Below are 23,713 nucleotides of genomic sequence, written 5' to 3' on the forward strand. Positions count from 1 at the left end.
TGATGAACTGAGAGATCAGGATTGACATGTATACACTGATGTATATAAAATGGATGACTAATAAGAACCTGCTGTATAAAAAATAAATAAAATACAATTCAAAAATTCAAAAAAAAATTGAGTTATCTGTGATTTAAATCTCAAAAAACAAAACAAAACTATAAGTGACTGGATTTCCAGAAACTTACTGTTTCTTTATTCTCAAGCTTAGAACTTTCATATTATTAACATAGAGTAACATAGTATTTAGTACCATATTAAATACTTAATACTTTCACAGATAATAATAAAAAGTACTAAAGTATTTAGTACTATACTAAGTACTTAGTAATTTCACATAAGTTCTAGCTTATAAAGCTATTCCTTAGCTTTACCAATTATAAGTTATATATATATATAGACATGTATATGTATTCTTGCAATAGCACATAATGAATATATCCCATGACACATAAAATAGAAGGCCTAGACTGACCTATCACAACCTCAAAAAGGTAGAGTATGAATCTGAAACTATTTTCTACACATAAGTTAAAAATTTTTTAATAAACTATTTCAAAATGAATCAACCTATGACAGTGTTAAAAATACCATTGTAACATTTTTGTTCTACATAGGAAGACAAGTTAAATACTTGCTAATTCCCCAGAATCAAGAGAAAAATCACACCTTCACTAACACCTACAACAGGCAAAAATTTATTTTAGGCACTGTCAAGGATACAAAGAAATACAGGGCATAGATGTTATATAGGGCAATCTCTGTAAGAACTTATCAAATATGTACAAGTAGAAAAGTAGCAGTATATATCTACAAGAATGATCATTCCTAAGCAACTACTAGGGTAAAATAATCATATATCACTGCTTCTTCAGTACCCCATTTGTGTCCAGCTTCTGATCCAAATGGTCACAAGAGCAGAAGTAAACCACTTTTCTCAAAATGGATAAAAATCCAAGTAGAGGATAAAATGCATGAAATTTATACTTGTAAACTTAGAAGTAAATGGGCCAGATTGACTCTCCTCTTCAAAATGCTTTTAGGGAAGCATCTCAGATTTCAAGTGGGACTACCTGCTCTGAGAAGCAAAATCACACAGAGAACAGAAAAACTAAGGGGAGGTCATCATTCAGAAGACAAACATATCAGAAAACACTGGGATGAAGACAGTGTAATCCAGATGTCGAAATCAGAAAACCCAGCATTTACATGTACTTTGTAGGTGGGCAAGTGTATGTGTGGCACAACCTGTGTCCCCGATTATGACAGCCAGAGCCTGGGCATGTCCTCTTTGACACAGGCTGGAAAGGCATTGTGGAGAAGATAAGAGGTAAAGCTGGTTTTGAAAGTGGAAAGGGATGAGGTTCCTCTACAGAGAGAAGGAGGCAACTTAGGAAACATAGGTATAGTGAGGAATGGAGGACCAGTTGTCCAAAGCAGGGAAGCAGGGACGAGAGAGTTGAGTGAAGAGGGAGATGAGCCAGCTTAGATGATCACAGCCTATGATAAAATTCCAGTGTTTTAAGGATAAATATGCCTTCGTATCCTCTAAAGTAGATTTGATCCCTTTCAGATTTGTGTATGTGTGTGTGTGTGCATACATGCAGATAAATACACATGAACACACACATACATACATAAATGGGGTCTGTTTGTTCACTTGCTTACTCTAAGCACTGAGGTTTTCGTACCTTCTTCTCTTGGACTCCATAAAATTTCATTCATTCGCCTATTATTTGTCAAGAGTCTACTCTCAGTTAAGTACTAGGGCACTAGGATTATAATGATGAACCGTATCCACATGTAGTACAGCAGGTGTGAGGTAGAGTGGTCATGCATGCAGATGGAAAGGTGACTCAGTCATGACCACACTGGGCCATGAAGAATTAGGATTGAGGTGTAAAGAATGAAGAAACAAAAAGAAGACAGAAGAAAATTCTTCTGACATATATCAGGATTACTTCTTTAATTATGATGTCTCACATGGAGCTTTCTAATCCTTTCTGCTTCCTAGATGCTTATGTATATCGAAAGCGGGATATGAACTGAGTCTTTCCTGGCTTGAGCTTAGGTCAAGGCTTTCAGTTGAATGGAGGTGGTTATAAAAGAACTTAGCATATGCACAGCCTAGTCTAAGTGTTTGTTTTAAAAAGTTTTGCACTAAAATACCCATGTGAGCAGAGCAGATTCACCAAGGTGTTATCAGGATATCTGCTATATAGTGGCATTGGGTTTGTGCTTGCAGAATTCTGCCGTGTGATGGGGTGGTGATGGAGAGGTGCTTAGAAAAGAACACAGGAAGCATGATAAAATTATTTGACACTCTACTGTACTCTTTTCACTCTTCCAGTTCACAATAATTCCTAAACACACACACTGCTTATAAAAGTGAGCGCCAGGACAATGGCACATTAAAAAAAAAAAAAAAACAGAATTTTTACCACCCGATACTTGGAAAAAGCTTCTTTTAATGTACCCCTTAATTTATTGAGAGCCCACTGTGTGCAAGGCACTATGCTGGATGCTACAAAGTCACTGGTGAAAAAAACAAGCATGGTATCTTCTTTTGTAGAGTTTAATATCTAATGGTAGAGGCAGATGTTAAAAAGAGAAATAAGCAAACACAAAATTGCAAGTACTATGGGAGTGAATAATAACAGGGGCTGGCTAATTTAGATTCAAAGTTCAGAGACAGCTTCTTTGAGGAAGTAACAGTTAAACTAAGACCTGAAGGATGGCTGAAAGTTGCTAGGAAAAGAGAGATGAAACAGCATTTCGGCTGAAGAATTAGCATTTTTTAAATCTTGGATTTTCATGGCATGAAAGTGTCTGAGCCTTAAATAGGAGACAGGGAAAATAAAACAAAATTATCAGGAGCAAACAACTAGAATATCTTTAAAGGAAAGCTATATTTACAGAAGTTAAGTCAGAAGATTATTGCCCTTGATCAAAGGTCACTGCAAATATATTGAAAAGCTGTAAAAAAAAAAAAAAAAAAAAGAAAAGTTTAAACAGTTAAGCTGAGGTTGGCATTCTGTGACACAGACAACCAGGCAGGAAGTTTGAAGGAACATTTTTCCCTCAAATCTTTCTCCTCTGAAATGGTGATAAGATGAAGTCACAAGAATCAGAAAATATATATATATATATATACACACACTAAAAAAGAAATTCAAAAATTCAAAAGTCTAGTATTTTCAAGGGAACAGAATGAACATTTCAAGGCAAATAAAGGAGGAAATATATTCTATTCCTATTTTGGATGTTTTCAGTTCTGGAGGCATAACTGATGTCACATGATTTCTTCGGGTAGGAAAAAAGAAACTGGTGGAAATATCATCTCAGAATGACCAGTTTTGGCTAGAGGAGGTTGTACCTGCTAAATATTTATAGGATTTTTTTATTTTAAGCATTCTGTTTTAGGTTGGAGTTGGAGCCAAACCACATATGAAAAATACTGTGATGCAAAATGTACATAGCTAAACTGAAGTAGTTCATTCTCATTTAAAAAATACCTTACAATAAAATAAATCATTTTATTTTTGATTGCTTGAAAGAGGATATGTTTTATTAGTATATATAATTATCAGAAATTTCCTACCAGAGGAAGAAATGATATGGGGTGTATATTTTTTGCCCTAATATTAGGTTCCTGTGTTGACTCTGGGTAAGCCCTTGCAACCTCTGTGACACTCCATTTTCCTTATCTATCAAAATCAAATTATAGGTTTGAATTAGCTGTCAACCTTCTACAGATCCAATATTTTCTGATTCCATAATTTGAATTCCCTACTTTAGTAGAAACCCATTTTCCTTTCTTCAAGTATTTCTTACTAGGTAGATGCTTGGAATTCAGCAATAAATGATACTGCCCTCAAGGAAGCCCAGTTTGGCAGAGGGATAGAATGGGGTGACTGACCAGGAAACAGGCAATCGTGATATAGTGTGATACGTGTCCGGGTGTTACGGTAGCATCTAGGAGGAATGCCTGCTCCAACTAAGGAAGTAGAGTTTTCCCAAGGAGGAAGGAACAAACAATTATTTAGCAAATATAGCTTTACAGCAACTAAACTTTGCTCTCTTGAATTATTTTCTTGGTTCCACCGAAAAGACGTAATTTTAATATGGGTTGAGAAGTGCTACTTCTCAAAGTTTATGAAACATGGGGACTCTGAGGACAAGTACCGGTGGTCTACATCTTATTTCAGGCCTTGACAATGCTCAGAAGCCCATTCATATTCAAAGCTTAACTTCTTATCTTCTGAACATCCGTCAGGGCGCACACAGTGCCTTTTGACCTAGTCAATTCCCAGTCACCCAGTTACCAGTGAAATAGGTCTGGTTTCCAGCACCAAATATTTGAAGGTGCCATCTTCTGAGATAAAAGTAGAGTTCTATCACATGTAATCCTGTCTCAAAGAACCTCTTTTGTTAATGTGTGTGTATGTGTGTCTGTGTGTGTGTGTGTGTGTGTGTCTGTGTGTGTGTGTGTGTGTGTGTGTCTGTGTCTGTGTGAAGTAACATAATCTGAGACTGGGACTGTTTTTAAGTCTGTGCTACTGATATATTTGTAGAATGACCCTGATGCGTCTGCAAGAGCAACACTTGCTAATTTCATACTTCCACTTTTCTGGAGGTGCCTGGGGTCCATCCAGTAGGGAGTAATTATCACATCACTCATCCATACTAGTCAAGGGATGAAGAACAATGACCATTTTAAATGACAATTCCTATTTCAGGGGGAAACATTAAATGGCTTTTATCTCTTACGGCAACTGAGGTCAATATAAATTTGCACCAGTTTTTCTCCAGAGCACTTATTGACATCTAATATAGTATTCATTTTACTTATTTATTTAATGTACTTAAAGTCTCCACCACTAGAATATAAGCTCTCTAAGGGTAAGAATTTTTATTTGTTTTGCCTGCTGTTATATGTCCTGAGACTTAAATAGTACATAATATATGACAGTTGATCAACAAATACTTATAGGCTGACTGACTGAATGAATGTCGCTAAACCAGCAGAGACTCAACATCTGATTCCATCTCTAGGTGGATTCTGGTAGGGTGGAAAATTTGTACCAATGAATGGCTGCACAATTGTGGCAGAGAAGGCAACTAGGTCACTCTATTTTTTTCTCTTTAATTAAATGTACTCTTTTTTGAAGGATAAAAAAATTGGGGCTGTTAATATTAATTTGAGCAGCTACCAAGGGACGTCAACTCATAAGTTCTGAAAAAGGGACTGTAAGTCTTCTTGTTAGAGGACATTCAAACAACCAATAGAAGAAGAAGGTACTTGAGAGTTTAGGGATGTGCTGGGGAAGGCTCCTAGAAGGAGATAATACCTAAACTCCCACATGAAGTTTGAGCAGGCATTAGTGAGGCAAATGGGGTGGGGCGTGGAGAAGAGCATTCGTAGGAAAGAGGAGGTGAGAAAAAGAGAATCCTGTGCGTTTGGGAAATTTGAAGTCATACCATGTGGGTGGAATACAGACGCAAGGAAAGAATGATAAGGGATGAACTGGAGCTTAAATGAGAGGTAGAGAGAACATGTAAGGCCTTGGATGCTGAGCCAAGAAGGTTGGATTTTACCTAAAAGTCAATGTGGAGTACTGAGTATCACAGTCATGCTTTAGGGTAAGAAAGATCACACTGGCTACAGTGTGGATAATGCACTGAAGGGGGCTAAAGACTGGGACATAACAACCAGTTTGGAGGCTGCTGTAATCCTGGTGAGAGACGATAGTGGCCTGAAGTAGGTAGTGTGTCTGGGGAAAAATAGGTGGATTTGAAAGGGATTAAAGAGGTGGAATTGACTCAGTGGCTGCTTAGGTGTGAACAGTAAGAGCTGCTTTCTGGCTAAATAGATGGTAATCCCAAGATGAGAATACTAGAGAAGGATAATACTAGAATGCTCTAGAGATACACAGTGCATGATTTTTCTCTATCCCTGGCTTTTTCAAATAAACCTTGAACATCGGGTAAATCCCTGAACTCAGTTTCTTCATCTGTATAAGGTTTTTAATAACAGCTAACACATAGGTTTATAGCAAGAAACAGGACTTGCACAGATATAATCAAATGAGTTGGGACTGAATTCTGGCCCCAGAATAGCAATGATTTTAAATCCAAGTTACTTAAGTACTATCATCTTCAGTTTTCCTATCTTCCCAACGAGGATAAAAAAAGCTAAATTGTTATTTGTTGTAGAGCTCAAATAAAATAATGGAGGCCTCAATAGTATATCTCAAATACTTAGGAGCTTTTATTAGTATAATCATCACATGTATGTTAAAAGTAAATGGCATATTATAAACTATTCTGTTCATTTAGTGGGCCAGTTTCTAAAGAAGTGAAGGATATGGCTTGGTATACTTGGGAAAGGGCAATGAGCAAAATTTTAACAGTGAACTCAAGAGGCAGAATAATGAACAGGAAACAATTGGTTCGAACTGAGATTTTTCAGCTAATGTATGGCAGGAAACACTGGGTCAGGAACTCTGCAGTTGGCTAACAGTTAATTTGTGTCTACGGTCAAGGCAAAGTCTCTGGAGGGCTCTATGTGGCAAGGCAAGTGGGTAACAGCACTTGTTAAAACTTAGTGCACTTCCACTCAGGCCCAATAAAACAGGAGATTCGAAGTTGCCGGGAGCTGAAAGGTCTACTGTACTGACTACACTCATCCAAAGCAGAAGGTGGAAATGTTTCACTGAATTTTTCTTTTGGAATTTCTACGAAGGATTCTGGTCTGCCCAAAGAAACTTCATACCAAGGACAGAACTGAACGGAGAGGGGCACAACAGAAATAAAAACACTACAAAATGTTCCACGTTCTCATTCTAACCAGACTGTGGGCCCAGTACGTGCAAGGGGGAGCTTGTGATGAGAATCACAGATTTTCCAGCACAGAGTATGTTTCTGGCTGCAACTATGTCGGCTATGGCAACTTACCAGACAGCCAGGAAATTCTGTGATGGTTTGGGGCCCTGGTAATTCTTTGGTGGCTTATAAATGTTCAGAAGGCTCAACTTTCTCCTGAGGTTTTTAAACTATGCAGTTTTGACATGCTTCATAGGAAACTGCCTAAGTATGGTTATTTAATCTCCTTTTGTAGACTTTTTAAGAACTCACAAACATATTTCTACCATTAAAAAGCAGCCCCACGTATTCACAGTGAAGCTGTTTCTGTGAATGAGGTTTCAGCAATGCTGGTGTGCATACTTTTTTTGAGGTGACATGATCAAATTGTGTGTGTGTGGAGGGGGGGGTGTGTGTGTGCGCATGCACGCGTGCATTTAAAATGTTGTCTCCACATCCTGTATTCATTATTACAGTAGACATTTTATAGCTCAAGCAAGATTGGGAAACACCAATTTATTCTCAAGGTTATTATCAACAGATGTTTTATTATTTTGATCACAGAAGACAAGTCAGTTAGAAGACCTGCTGTATGTGGGGCAACCAACATAAAATAATCTGAAAGAATGAAAGAATGTTTCCACCATATGGCTGAGTCTGCATGTGACTATAAATTGTGCATTATGGATGTGAACTGGGTTAATACTCAATTTCTTTTCTCAGAATTCCAAGAATGATACACAGCCTTCTAAGACTAATTCATTAATTCAAGAACCCTGAGATTTAAAAGGTAACTGATTTCACAGTCAGTGCTGCCTTCACTTAATGTCATTAATGTCATTACTCTTCCTTCCCCACTGAGCACAAATGCAGACACTATATTCAAGTTGAGAAACATCGCTTTGGAAACCAGAGGCAAGAATCCTCACATCAGCTGTTCAAATGCCAAGCTTTCCAAAGGGAAAATCACCATGCCATGTGAAACAACAACACAGGCAGCCTTGACCATGGGTGGAGAGACACTGAAATTATAGAGCAAGAGGTTCTTTGGGAACCTATAGCATTGAACCCATCTCAGTTCAGATTTCTGCTGTATCCCCTTTCGAACTGTGCAATCTTGGACACATCAATCTATCACTCAATGCCTCAGTGTGCAAGATAGTATGATGATAATTACTTCATAGAGTTGCTGCAAGAAAGATTACATAAAGTAACACAAATAAATTGAATCACATAGTTCAGATTTCCAGAATATTTTTCTATATATTTGAAAAAGAAATCCCCTGCTTATTCAGAGGAACAGCCAAATCTGAGTGATGCATAGGTGGTCCAAGCAAAGCAGTGTACTGAGTTTCAACTGCATCCTCAAGTGTTGGCACAGGAGTTGGTCCATTCACCTAAGGGCATCCTTGTAGGCACTGCCAAAATGATAGACTGCTCTGAAAAGCATGTGTTGTAATTTCTGTTGGAACAGCCCAGGCTGAAGACAGCCTGTCCCTAAAGTAACATGCTTGTAGGGAAGGTGGTTAAATAACACTGACATGAGTTTAATTTTGAAGCAGTAATAAATAGCCCTCACAAAATACTTTGCCACTTGTATATTTTATCGTTGAACGCAGACACAGAGAAACATACCACGAACTAAGAAACACTCACTGTAATAAGCGGTCAGTGAAAAGGCCTGGGTTTTCATTTTACCACAGGAAAGTATGAAAAGCACTTTTCTTTTTTTCAGGCTTATGTCATAGATAGTTGTATAAAACAAGAAGATGACAAGCCTGGTCAACACTCCACAGTAGTAAACAGATCTCCCTGAAGTAATGACTCTCATTCACATGTCTGTCTCCACTACTGGCTCTTAAGCTCTCTGAGGGCAGAGACTATCTCATTTATTACTTATTCACAGCCTCTAATACACCTGTCACAGAAGAGATGCTCAATTAATGCTTGTTGAGTGAACAAAGCATGAATTCCAGGCATCACAATCGATGCATATCTGCAGAATGAAAGAAAATTTTAGGATGGAAGGTAACAGTCAGGAGCATTGACAGAGGAAGAAGACTGTGTAGGAAATAATTAAAGAAATAGGGGAGTAGTGGTGATTCTGCAGAAGAAGGAGTCCAGGGACAAAGTAGATGTTGATTTCCTTTTTGTTAAAATTCAAGGCCTCTCACACGAAGAGAACTAGACCAGTAAAAATAATAATTACTAGCTCTTGTATAGTAGTTATTAGGGCCAGGCACTGTTTTAAGTACCTCCTTTTATATTTATGAACACATTTAGTCTTCACAACAATCCTATGAGAGAGGTATCATTATCATCCCTATTTTACAGATGAGTATACTGAGGTACAGACAGGCTCAGTGACTTGGTCACATTCACAAAGTTGGTAAGTGGTAAAGCCACAGTTTGATCTTAGCCTAAATGGCTGTAAAGCCCACCCCTGAAATACTTTGTTATGTTGTTAAAATAGTTTGGAAGAAATTACTAAAAGAGAATTCAAATCAATATAAGAAATATTAAACAGTGACGTTCAAACTTTAGAGGGTTAAAGGGTTTTTCCCACTTACTGGCAGTGGAAGATAAAAACTCGGTATTCGGAAGTGCTTCTCATCAGTCTAAACATTTATGATAGTTGCTTTAAGAAAAGCAAGTTTAAGTGATTTGGGGTGATTTAAAATCCAATTTGACATGAGAGAAAGTTTTCTTCTGATCTCTTAGTTTGAGAAATTAATGACCACATTTTGATATTTTTAGTTTGTTCTACCTGAATAGGCCAATTATTTGGATTTGTTTGCTGTTAAAACAAAACCCAAACAGCAAGAGATGGAGACAAATGAGCAAGGCCAGAAGTTAACGTGTGATTTAGACCAGCCTTTGCTCTGTATTGAGTGACCTTGAGAAACCTATGGCAACATTTTCTGAGCCTTCGCTTCCTCATTTGCAAAATGAGGAGTGGCAAGTTTTCTTTTCCTAATTCACAGGGTAGTTTGAAGGGTGAAAAGACATATCTGAAAAAAATTTTGGAAATAATGAGGTAATCTTAAAGTATGAGATGTATCAGAATGTGTATATCAATTGAGTGAAATAATAATACTGTATGCATAGTAGAACTACCAACCTCACCAATTTTAGCTTCATAAAACCTGGGTATATTTTCAGGAGGAAAGTTTTAAAAGCACAATTGGAACACTGCTTGAATTGGATTTCTTGAATTAGGAGAGTGCTAAATTTGCAAGATGTGGTATCATTTTTGTTGTTGTTTTTCCCAAGTTAGGGTAGCATTACTGAGCTTTGAGTAAAGTTTAAGTAAATCAGGGGAGATGGGTGTGGCTTATTTCTCAAACATTAAGAAATAATCCTACGGAGAAATAAAGGCATCTCCATCCACCTATGACTGTCTTTGTCTTTTGCTTGAAGCTGCTTTCAGCCTTCTGATGCTAACCTAAGCCATTTTGCCATTTGGCTTAGTGTTTCCTTTTGATAAATATATAAACCTTAAAGGTAATCTGAATATATCATGACTGGTCTGAGAATATCTTACTCCAAAAAGTCTTCCATATTTTTCATGCTTACTGATGGCACCTCATAGTGACTGAAGACCAATCAACCAGCTCTACCATATACTAGTTTTGTGACCATGGATAGATGCCTTAACTTCGTTGACCTACAGTTTGCTTCTCTGTAAAAGAGAGGCCCTAAAACTTATGTAATAGACTAATTGCTAAGATTTGAGATAACCAAAAAAGAGTAAGTAACATACAAAGCTAAAATTTCAATAAATGATGTTGATACACTTAGTGTGGCACCAGCATTAGTAAGAGCATGAGCATCGGCTCTGGCTTAAAAGAAGATCCTATCTGTCTGTCTATCTGTCTGTCTATCTGTCTGTCTATCTGTCTATCTATCTATCTATCCATCCATCTACAAACACATGTAAATACAAATACATGAAAGAAATGTATATATCACAAAATGTACATAAAATTTATACATGTATGTGCATGTGTATATATATATATATGTATGTGTATACACACACACAATCAGGATGAGAATCAAATCTCTATATCTTGTCAAAAGACTTAAATATTCTTCTAGTGGTTCTGTTAGTGATATACTTTGTTATTCTAGTGATTAAAAACAGCCAGATGTAAAATGCCAAATTAAAAGGATTTTAGCCTCTAAGGGCCTCAAAATTTATATAAAAGGTAGACAGGATATGAACACAGTGGACGATGAGAAAGCCCTGAGGTGATGAAAAGGATGGATAAGCTAACTCTGACTGGGGAACTTGACAACGCTTTTCAGAGGAGGTAACACATAAGCTGGGTTTTGAGTAAGAGCTTCTCAGGCAAAAATAGTGAGGGTGTGAAGAGCAATATTAGGATCAGTAGAACCTAGTTGGTGATCCTGAATTAAATGCAAGGTGACATCCTTCTCAATGACTAAATGTGCTTTGTTTAACTTATGCTGAGTCTATACAGTCCAAACATTTTTAAACTATAAAACTAGGTAATACACCTTGGAGGTTCTGGTATCTATGAAAATTTTCATATTATGTACATTTTGTTTCTCCAAAGGATAGATGATTTGAAAGTATAAAAATGCATCAAGCTCATCAAGCTAAGTAGATAAAATATAAGCTTTTAAATCAACTAGTTCTAATCATTTCTCAAATGCTTGAAATAACTTTCAGTTTTCCTACTGTGTATCTCTATTTTGAGATACTAGTATTTTTTTCTTCTCCCTGTATTTTTCCTTTCCCTTTCTCCCCATTAAAGCAGTTATTCATTGTAGGGGGAGGTAAGAGGGAGTTGAAATCAGAAGCAGCCTGCAAAGATCTCCCTGCTTTTGTTTCTAAAAATCTAAGTCCTTTGAAGAAATTAAAGGGTTTTTGGAGGAAGTAAAAGGGGGAAGAGGAGTCCTCTGCAGAGGGAATAAGCGTGAGGCTTCCCAAATGGGGAGGGGGGCAGGGTGGGGAGAGATTCACTGAACTGGAATGAGAAGGGAGAAAGAATAATTTTCAAAGATAAATGATTTTGAGGCATGTCTAAGAAGATGGGGCCCTAAACAGTTTCCTAAAGAGTCTCATGACCCATTTATGTCATTTAGGATTTGTTTAGTTGCAAATAACAAAACTCACAATTTAAACTGGCTAACACAATAAAGGAGATTAACAAAAATTCAGAAGGAGTGCTTCAGAGATGGTTTGCTTCATGGTCTCAGGATGTCACCAAGACTGTTTTCTATCCCATTTACCTACTCTGCCATATAAAATGGTACTTCATTCTAAAGCTGGAATCCTTTTCTGGTCATAAAATGGCTCCAAGCTATTATCTGAGCTATAGGCTCCCTCACTTCATGACTGTGGAAAAGAGTGGGTTTCTATCTCAGAATTCTAAGCAAGAGTCACAGAATTCACTGTGATTGTACTGGATTAGGTTGCATAGTCACCACTGGTGGAGGCTAAGGGCCTCTATCAGTGCTCATTGGCTTAAATCAATAAGGACCTACCCCTTGAGTTCAGAGTCACCTTAGCTTCCATCACAGTATATGCGTTGTGTGGGAGAAGGCAGACATCTGAACTAAAATCCGGGCACAGTTAGCAAAAGGGAAGGGGTGAAAAGAATGAAATGGGTAGATAACTGACAAATGTCCCTATATTGGAAAGGTGTAGCAGAAACTGACAGACTGAAAGGGACAACTCAGAGAGGAACTATGGGTGTTGCAGCGGTCACCTGTGAGGAAACATGGCCAAACGATGTGTAGGTTGTCTTGTCACTGTATAAGGCCATAGAACTATGGGATAATTCCGGAGGTGGTTGAAGTGTTTGAGAAAAAAGGCACTAAGAGTGACTCAGTTTACATTTGCTACTAGCCTGATAATTGACCTACAGAAAAATAGAGGTACATCACTCAGAGTTTGTTCAGTTGCAAGTAATAAAATCCCCAGCTTTTCAGTTCTCAAGATCTAGTGTTCAGTGACTCAGGTGTGATTGCTGGGTCCCCATCCTGTATTGCTTCTTGGGTCTTTGCTTTCCAGTAGTCTCAGGATCTAGTACCTCCATCAGGATCCTGAAGTCTCAGGACATCCCTGAGTTACAGCTTTCCTTGCCAAACCTCCTTAACCATCCACAGCTCGTTGATACAAGTCAGGAAAATAGATCTACTCTGATTAGAAAACTCAAGTGGGAATAATGGAGCTTTGTCACTTCCGTGCAAGTCTTTCCATTGTAGATTTTGTCTAAAAGCTGTTAGTTTTAGAAGTACCATTATACTAGCATCAGATGTGCTTGTAATAATCAAGAGCCATGTTGAAAAAAGATAGGGGTGATAGTATAACAAGTGGTTCGCAGCAGAAAATATACTGGTCAGTTTAGATGATGTGAGGGCAGTAAGGCTCAGACTAAGGAACTGGGAGAGAGCACTTGTTAATACTCTGGTGACGGTGTGTGGGGTGAAAGAAGGGAGATAAATCAGCTGGGAGCTATAAAGAAAATGGAGAAGGCTGGAGACAGCAGCTGAATTTCAGCTAAATGCATTTTGTGCCAATTCATCTATATCAGGCCTTTGAAGTATGTTTACCAGGCGATCTTCAATCCTGAGACTATGATGCTTACATCTAAAGAAAAGTTAGATTAATGACCCACCCAAATGTCTGTAAACCATATTTCTAACAGTCAATTTTTTTCTGAAATCTGAGGCCAATAGTTAACACTGCAAACATGTACAAAAACTTGCTAGTTTCCAAACCTGTCTAGTTTCTAGACAGTAGAGACCTAAATTCATAGACCTGTCACTAGGCATTCTCTTTACTTGCCACTTTTTTTAAATTGTTCTTTAATTCTGGGAGTTGAAACACAGTAATGGGTTACTTTAAAGGGGATGGTATGTGTAAGCTTTGGGGTATTAAGGTTTATTGCAACCTGCCAACAACATTCTCTACCGGAGAGCTTTGCTTTATGACCTTACCTCAGCAGTAAGAGGCACAATTAGAATTTAGAGAAGATAAATATAAGCAAGGTGACATTTATTTTGAGAACAGGCTATGGCAGCATGAGCCTAGGGCAGGACCTATTCAACAACTTCCACACAGTGATAACTAAAATACAGCACCAAGATACATTTGTATAAGTCCACTCGTTGGCAAGTTATGGATGATGGATTTGAACTAGTCTGGCTAAGAAGAATTTAAGGGAAGGGCTCATTTAGCCATTGGAAACAGAGCGGCTGTCTGGTGGGGTCTTTAGGACAGATATAACATAGAAATTGGATGCTTCCCATTCTTTCTCTCTCTTTCTCTCCCTCTTTGTCATCTTCTGTCTCTGGCTCTCTCGGCAGGAAGCCTCATTTTCTCAGATGAGCTTACTCCATGAGGCAGGAAATTCATATGGCAGCCACTCTCACGCCTCACATCTCACAGCTATACTGCACAGCTGGAAAGCAGCACCTCTCATCCCCCAAACTCCAGGGCGAAAAATCTTGAGGAGCACTCTTATTGTCTCAGTTTGGCTCAGGTATCAGTCTGTAAACTGTACATCAAATCCCTAAGAAAAGTTTTAAGAGTAAAGATTTCTCATGTTCCACACTCCTGAGGTTCTGATTTATTTGGTCTAGGGCACGGCTCAGGTATCTGTATTCATTTTTTACTAGCTTGCCTGGTAATTCCAATGAGTAGCACTAGACCAATCAACTATACGACCACGGGTACTGTGATTGGCAGTTGTTCCCAGAATGATGTGGTTGGAATGGGGCAAGGAGCAGTTCCCCCAAAGGACGATGTTCTTCTTGCCAGTTGTAATGTGCAAACAAAAAGAATAGCTGCTCACTATATCTCTACAAAATATTTTAAGGAGGTAATAGAGCATCTGAAGCAAATATCATAGCCTGAAGCTATTGAAAACAAAAGAAAACACTGTAATGCTTGTCTAGCTGGGAACTAAATTCTTGTGAGCTAACAAAGAAGGGAAGCTAGAGCAACAAATAGTGTGGGGTTATTCTAGAGGAAGTTATGGCTGCAAACTCAGGGCAGACTCCTTTTATATACTTAACATGCTTAAAAAACACATTGATAATTGGGCACACATACATTTTGGAGATTACTTAAGGAGCTTATCATTTACCGTAAATACCGTCTCTCTCTCTCTCTCACACACACATACACACACACACACACACACACACACACACACGAAAGAAAAGCATACATTTGCCACTTGACTTAGCCCTAGAATCATAGCCTGAAGTTATACCAACAGTGACATCTTTAAAAATAATGAGGCTTAGATAAAGGTGTGAGTATTCACTTTATAAAAACTAATAATACTGAGAATCTATGCTGTTCTATGAACTATTTTAGGCATTTTACATATGTTATTTCTATTTTTCACAGCAAGGCTGTAAAATAGATATCAGTATCGTATTCATCATGAAGAAAACTGAGGCTTAATAGGTTGTCACTTGTTCAAGGTCACATAGAAAGTGGCTGATTCTGGATTCAAAATAAGGTCTGAGTTCAAAGACTGTGCTTCTTTTTACTGCTTATGTGAATCTATTTTTGTTCTATAAATCTTGCAATACCTTCCACAAAGCCAATAAAACTTTGATCAAAATTCATACATATTAAATGTTTTTATATCTAAATACACACTTAGGTTTGGATGGTATCTATGTCCTTAAATATACACATGTGCATATATTTCAAACACACTAAAATATATACTGATAATTGGAAATACATAAAATTTAAGAAAATTATCTAGCATTAAAAATTATTTAACTAAAATAGAATAAGACTGTGCTATAGCTGACTATATGAAACCCCCTCAAATATCTTCAGGACTCTGGATTTTTGTTCCTGTTACTACTAATTTGAAATAGCTAAAGAGACCCAGAAAAAAATCAGACATTTAGAAACCTAAAGCCTCTACATTACTTTAAGCAATAGACCCTTAATTCCATTTGAATTTAGGAATTTTCATCTTCATGAAAACTCAATAGTGTGAGATAAATAAATTTAGCCTAAGTGATTCAGACATCCAATGAATTTCTAACTAATTTGATACCTGGATGAGTCTGGAAAGTCCATCAGTAGACAATTTTAATGGGTCACTTCTTACCTGCGGTTCACAAATACTGTTTAAAAAATTCCCATATTACCCACCTTATACCCCAAACTCAGTTCATCTGTAGGAATTTGCAGGGTGCAATAAATCAGTCACTTTTCTCTGCCCTATAAATCCGTTTATTTTAGCATGGGTCAAATAATAAGTAACAAAAGTCAATGATTTATATTTGGGAAGATGGCTCAACTCTTTGATTTTTTTTAAATTGCAAAAGAATATCCCTGACTTGTCAGACAGAACATTCGTATAGTGTCCCATGGTCATAAATTCTGCAGCTGTCAGGAAAGCACTGCAAATGTTGTTTTTTTTTAGAGGCTGGGGGTAGGGGTCGGCAGATGGTCAGATAGTCACTTCAACATCTCTGCTAAATTGTAGTCATGCATGCTGGTCAGGGTTATGAAGGCATGATGAATCTATTATCCATGCTGGGTCAACTAGCTTCTCTTGATACAAATCATATTAGGGGTACATAATCTATTAACTTCATACATGGATAATGGATAAATCACTCAGAGGCATGAACTTTATACTCAGCTACCTTTGTTAATGTCACAAGAGCTGAGGGTGTCAGAAAGGCTTGAAATATCACAGGTGTCCATCGCTGAGAGGCCCAGATTGTGTAATGAATTTCTTGGATTATTGTCTAGGCATCTTTGAGTTCCTTGCTCTCCCTAGCATTTTCCCATCCTACAAAACATCAGAATCTGTTCTTCTAACATTCTTAACATATTTTGAATCATCTCCTCTTTCATCACCATTGACAGAATTTAGCCATTAATTATACGTCTTAAATGGCATACCTGCATCATCTCCTGAATCCCATGAAATGTACACCCAATATTGCAGCTAAAGTGATCTTTTGAAACCACAAGTATGATTATGTCACTTTTTCTGCTTAAAATTCTCCAAAGGCTCTCCACTGCCTTCAAGATAAAATTTAAAATTTAAGTTTAAATGTTATCCAAGGCATCTATATTCCCAGTCCTCTCCATCTCTCCAGCCTGGTCTCTCTCTCTCTCCGAGTCCTACTTCATACCTTGAAATGCAGTCAGTCATCCTGAACTACTTGCAGTTCCTTCAGCATGTTGCTTTTCCATGGACCCTTGAACATTTGCACTTGCTGTTTCCTGAGAGGCCCTCTTCTTCTACTCCCTTCTCCATGGCTAGCTTCCGCTCACCTTTCCTAACCCAAGTTCAGGTATACTGCCTCAGGAAAGTACTGCATTCTGGGCCTGGTAGCCACAGCATTCTGTTCTTCTTTATGGTTTCTGCCTAGTTACTTCTCTGTGTCCTCCCCCAGGTGGTGAAATTTTATGAAACAAGGACTGTGCCCGATGCCCTTGTTCAGAAAGTGTTCAACACCTAAATGTACAGAAGACATGTGTGGGATTCGCCATGTGTAGCAAGTGGTCAATGCATTGACCAGTGATGCTCTAGGAGAGGAGTCATCAGCTTGTCCTCAAATTGTCCAGTGGCTTTCCCTGTTCTTTGTATATCATCATAGTAATATAAAGAACACTATAATAAAATTCCTTCCATCAGAGAACTCACAGATCAGCGGAAAAGACATTTTATTCATCATTTAGTGTGAGAAATTCTCTCCTTGTGTTAATTTATGAAGGGGCACCTTTCCTAAGAGGGGAAGTCAAGAAAAGTTTCTTGGAGAAAAAACACTTGAGCTTAATTTGGTGCAGTTTAACTTAGTGGCAATGAGCTTAGGTTTTCATGTCTGTTGGGTATGGGGCTGAATCCTAGTTCCATTTTTACTAAGATTGTGACTTTTGACAAGTGAGTTAATTTCTGAGTTTAATTTCAACTCATTTAAATTATGAATGTCCTAATGTGTTAAATGAAGTTAGCAATATCCACCTCACAGGGATGTTACTAAAGGTGGTTAGTTTATTACTAAATTAAATGTTATAGAGATGGAACGTAGAAAAAGTGTAAGCTGCAAACACATATAGCAAAGACCATAACTTCATCATTGGATGTCTGACATCTAACCAAGTAACTGGGGAAGAAAAAAAGAAAAAAAAAGGGAAAGCTGGTATGAAAGGAGTTCTTGTTAGATTAATGTAAATTGTTCATTGACACTGGGAAGCTAGGTTTTAAGCTTCCACAATGATCCTGATAAATAGCACTTGTGAGAACTACCACATTAGCATAAAGGAAATGTTAAGAATAATTATGATGCATGCTATTTTAAACCTTTATCTTAACTCATGTAATACTCACAAGAGTCCTAGGAGGTGATTACAAATACCTTAGCCTCATTTTCAGATGTGGAAACTGAGGCACAGAAAGGTTAAGTATTCAGCTCAAAGTAACTTGACCCGCAAGTGATAGAGCCAGGAGTCAAACATAGGCCATGTGTCTCTACTTCACTGTACTTACAGAGGCAGAGCACAGGCGTAATCCAATCATCCACCAAATAGTCACCGAATGCATACTACATTCCAGATACTGTTCTAGGCAAATTGGATATAGAGTTGACTATATATTTATATATAGTATATATTTAGGGGGGACATAGATGCTAACAAAGTAAACAATAATAAGTACTATGAATTTCAGATATTAGTAAGTACAATTATAAAAGAATAAAGCTATGAAAAGGAAAAAAGTGTGATAGGGAAGCTGGCACTACTTTAAATGGGGTACAAAGGAAAGATTTTTTCTGAGAAGGAGACATTTGAGTTGACATTTAAACGATGAAATGAGCAAACCTTATAAAGAGCTGACAGGAGACTTTCCCAGGCATATAGAATACCATATATAAAGGCCTCGAGGTGAGAAAAGCTTGGCATTTGAGGACTGATGAGAAAGTCAGTATGGCTGAAGTGAAATGTTCTAGAAGTTGATGGTTAGGGCATAATATTGGAGGGAGAAGCAGAGGTCAGATTGTATAAAGCCTTGTAGGTGATGATAATGAGTGTAATTATCACCTCTCGGAGGGTTTTAGGAATAAAAGTGGTATGATCTGGTTTATATTTTGAAAAAGATTACTCTGGCTACTTTGTGGAGAAGAATGGGCAAAAGTAGAAGTTATTACAGTGGTTCAGGCATGGGATGATATTGATTTGGACCAGGATTCAGCAGAGCAGGTGGTAAGATGCAACTGATTTTGAAATATATTTTTATGGTAGCACCAGTAGGACTTGTTCTGGATACTGAGGGAAAAGAGTAATTATACAGGACTCCTAGATATTATTATTATTTTGGGGGGCCTGAATTACAAGGAAAATAATAGACCAATTAGTTAAGATGACGAATATTAGGGTAGAAGCAGCTTTGGCCCTAAGGATAGTGAGTGCAGGGAAATCATGAATTCTGTTAGGAATATATCAAGTTTAGAAGATCTTCTTAATGTTCAGGAGAGATGCCAACTGGACAGCTAGCTGTACACATTTGGAATGTGAGAAAGAGGTCATGACTTCAGATTTGGGAATCTGAAGTTGATAGTTGGTATTTAAAGCCATGGGACTGGATGAAATAACCAAGGGAATGAGGAGAGATTAAGAAGAGGTCTGTGCACTGGGTTTCTGGAGTGTTCCAACAATTAGAGGAAAAGCTGGTGAGGAGACTGAGAAAGGGCACTGAAGACACGGTAAATAAACAGGAGAGTGTTTTGTTCTGGAAGCTGAGAAATTAACATCTTTGAGAAAGGAGGCAGTGACAGCTGCATCAAATGCTGCTGAGAAGTCAGTTAGGACTGTGAACTGATGCTTGTACTTAGCAAGATGGAACCTGCTGTGACTTTGATAGGGACTGTTTTAGGACTACTGTGAGAATGAAAACATGAAATAGGTTAAAATAAGAAAAGGAGGTACTAAGGTGGAGTTGATGCAAATAGACAATTTCCCTAGATTTTTGGTTAAGCAAAATAGAGTAATGAGGCAATAATGGGGGTGGGGAACATTGGGTCAAGGGACATACTTTTTCTTTAAGATGAGAGATATTACATCATGTAATAGATGTAATTAAATTAAATTAAATTAAATTTATCTGGGAAAAAGCAAGAGAGAAACTGATATTTCAGGAGAGAGAGGAGAAAACTCCAGAAGCAAAGTCCTTAAATGGATAAGAGGTTATGGAGACCAGGTCACAGGTGAAGAGCTGGCCTTGGAAAGCAGCAGGGAAAATTCCTTCATTGTAACAGGGAGAGCACACTAGTGGACCTGGTGGTAGGAAAGTAAGGTGGTTTTCATTTGATTGCTTGGATTTTCTCAAGGCCACATGAAGAGAGATCAATAGATAAGAGAGAGGATGAGGGAGGGAGTGTTTGAGATTTGAGGGAAGCAAATGAGATATGAAATTTTTTCCCAGAGAAAGAGAAAATGATTCTTCTAAAGAAATTTATAAGACTTGCTCGGGTGTTTTGAGCGTTCATTTGAAACCAATAGTTATAAATTTAAAGTGAGATGACTAGGTGCTTCTCTAGCTATGTTCAGTTACCCAGGTGCTGGCATGGAGTAAGTAGGAAGGTGTAGGTTTAACCAGGGTAGATTAACAAGGGCTGAGAGTTTGCTGGATGAACACAAATAAAGAGAGAGGAAAAAAAAATGTTGAGCGTGCGAGAAGGAGAATTAGAGTGATGGGACCAGGAAACATATGCTATAGGGGAGGAGGAAGGGGAGGGCATAAAGAAGGGTGAAAACAGGAGGTAAATGGTGAAATCAATAATTCGAGGTCCCAATGGGGGCGAAGAATTTTGGGAGTGGGGGCAGTAGAATAAATGTTAAGGGCAGATAGGAGGTGGTGTTCTGAGAAGATGATGCTTGACACAGAGGTCTTGGAGGGGGTACAGCTAATGGCCACGACAAGGTTCAGAGTGTGATCAGGAACCCTAGGGCAGGAAGTAAGGGAAGTGAGATGGCAAGCTGTCTCATGAAGCAAGTAAGCATCAGAACACATACTAGCACCCACAATTGTCTGACTCCTAGAGAATGTTCTACCTCAAACCAATGTTAGCTTCTAACTATTTCTGACTTGTAAAGCCAGGGTAACTAAATGGCATTTTAGTCAAGATGTATATATGTGTGGGGTTCAGAGACAGAGAGGTTGGCCTCATAAGCATGAGATCTGTGTAGCTGAACAAGGTCCTACATTTAGAAGGCTCCTGCTGTTGCCATCTTTTAATTCTTACTAGTTTTTAAACAAGGGCCTCACGGTTTCATTTTGCACTGCATCCCACAATTTATGTAGCTAATTCCAGAGAGAAGATTAATAATTTAGAAGGAGAAATATCTTCTCTTTTCTCATTGGGGCTAATTTTCCACAAACCTCACTTTTCTCCATTTAACATGCCTTTAAAATTTTATCAAAGTTCATAATGGAAGTTTTAAAGAACCCATCTGTCAAACTCTTAACTTTTAATGTAAATTTCCTTTTAAAGCCACTCACAATAAAAATTAGGCTGGAAGTGAGAAATTCCCTGACTCAGGAAAGTGAATTATCAGTAAACTGAAAAGGAAAAATACATGTAAATGTAGATCTAGAGTCTGAGTTCATGCTTGAATGATAGCTTAGGAAAAATACTTACATTTTTATTTTTTAATATATGTGTATTACATATTTATTATGGAAAGTGTAGGAAATAAACATAAACAAAAAGAAGTAACTAAAAACTACTCAAAAATCCTTAAGAAGAGTTAACCACTTTTAACATTTTGGTGTATATCCTTCCAGGCTTTATGTAAATATTTGTGAATGTGTATTATTCATATATAGCTTTATTTGTGTTTATTGGATTATATTTAAATGTCATTTTTAAACTTGATTTTTAATTTAATAATAGAGTCTGGTTGGACCTCCTATCCTTGTAATTAAATATTTTTCTAAAATACTATTAATATAACTCAATTTTCTGTTATGTGGACATATAATAATATATTATTAAACACTTGGCTTTTTCAGTCTTCACTATTATAAACAATACCAATATGAACATTCTTTGTAGACTTGTGTATTTCTATAACTCCTGGGTCAAAAAGTGTCCATTTTAAAGCTTTTGATCCATGTTTCTAAACTGCTCTTTCATGGCTACTCCAATTTCCAGGCCCACTCAATGGCAGTGAACATTAACCTTTCTTTTAAATGTTTTGCCAATGGGGTTGACAAAAACTGTTTAGTACCATTGTTTTCTTTGTTTAATAATAAAGTTGAGCAGGTTTTTGGATGTTATTGGCCTTTTCTTTTTTGATGAATGTCCTGTTAATACCTTTCAGTCATTTTTTTTTCTAGGTGGTCTTTGGCCTTTCTTTTGTTCTTCTGTAAAATATCTATATATTTGGGTTATGGTACACAGAATTTCCCTAATTTGTCAAACCCATGCCAAGGTCTTAATAATACACTGGCAGAGCTCTGCAGGGTTGCTATGTTTTTCTCTATGGGGGAGGTTTTAAAATCCATCACTTGTTTTTTTAAACTAAAAAATGCATGGTAATGGTAGTTATGAAGATAGTATTAATATCACATAAACGAAAATATTTTATAATATATCTTAAAATGTATAGAAAAACATTTATAACGAAAACAACAGGAAAAGAGTATCATACAAGCTCACTGAATATTTGTCTTTCCTATTCATTTCTCCAAATCCTGGCAATGTAGTTTACATACTGAACATTCTGGTGATTCGGTCTGCTTGTCTCCATGCCCTCCACTGAAAGCATTTCATTAATATTCTCATTGTGAGTGCTGTTAGAAATTTCCAGGGTATAAGACACAATTGCACATTTTCACAAGACAACCCATTAGGATGCAGAATGTGGAATGCAAGATTAGGGTTTTGGATTATTGGGTTTTTTACTTACCCTCTCCAGTGTAATTTCTTCAAACTCATATTCAATTTCTGTCCCATTGACCTGTAAATATGAAAAAAATAGAGAGAAAGATTAAATACATTTTGAGGAGGAGAGAGCTGCATTTTACATAACATTAGGGGGTTAAATTTCATCCTGGCTATGAATAAACCACACTTTATTGATGTTTGTGATTGTATGTTTTCATCCAAATGAAATATAATCCAAGCTATTCTAAAATATGAGTGAGAATCTAGAAAGAAACACTTATTGCATCTCTTAGAATTTTGTGATGTTTGGGGGAGAGGAAACAATACAAAATGTGCACTGTGAGTTTACAAAGAATAAACCAACTAGGGGCAATGTTACAGTTACAAGGGGAAAAAATTTCCTAATATCTTTAAAATTTTCCATGAAGAGACACTAAAATATGACCTTAAGAAATTAGTGGCAAGGGCAGCACAACCATATGACATTTCTGGCTGTAAAACAGCATTAAGAATGACCATGTCAGATAAGAAATGCCTTTTCTTTATTGGTTCAAGCTCAGGTAATTTATCCCCATTATCCTCTTGTTATATTTGTTGGGAAGCCCTGGACCATGTAACCATGCCTTCAGTAGCAATGAGAAAAGAAAAAACGAGGACATGTCTGAAATTCCTAGTGAGAAAGCATCTTCACCATTCAACCAACCCTTAAATTTATTTAAACTTACAGAGAGAAACATTTTAAATATAGCCAGGCAACATAAAACATATGCCTTAGATTTCAACAGACATGAATATAGAATATATGAAGAGCTACTTTAAAATAATCTAACAAATATTCAATTCCCACTTTTATCTATCACAGAGCCCTCCTCAGCCAGGCAAAACCTCTGAGCAAGAAAATTCTTGAATAGGCGGTTTCTTTTTTCTT

General features: G+C 37.3%; 1 protein-coding gene across 18 annotated transcripts in view; it reads right to left on the bottom strand.

The window, feature by feature from the left end:
* DLG2 (discs large MAGUK scaffold protein 2) overlaps positions 1-23,713 on the bottom strand; it is a 2,068,078-nt gene that overhangs the window by 655,501 nt on the left and 1,388,864 nt on the right. For all 18 annotated transcript variants that reach the window (XM_082343299.1, XM_082343288.1, XM_082343300.1 and 15 more), the window contains one exon: positions 22,808-22,858. In XM_082343299.1, coding sequence (XP_082199425.1) covers positions 22,808-22,858 — 51 coding nt within the window. The remainder of the gene's footprint in view (positions 1-22,807; positions 22,859-23,713) is intronic.

Source organism: Balaenoptera borealis (genome assembly GCF_965194805.1).
Source record: "Balaenoptera borealis genome assembly, chromosome: 11".
In the NCBI taxonomy this organism is placed as follows: Eukaryota; Metazoa; Chordata; class Mammalia; order Artiodactyla; family Balaenopteridae; genus Balaenoptera; species Balaenoptera borealis.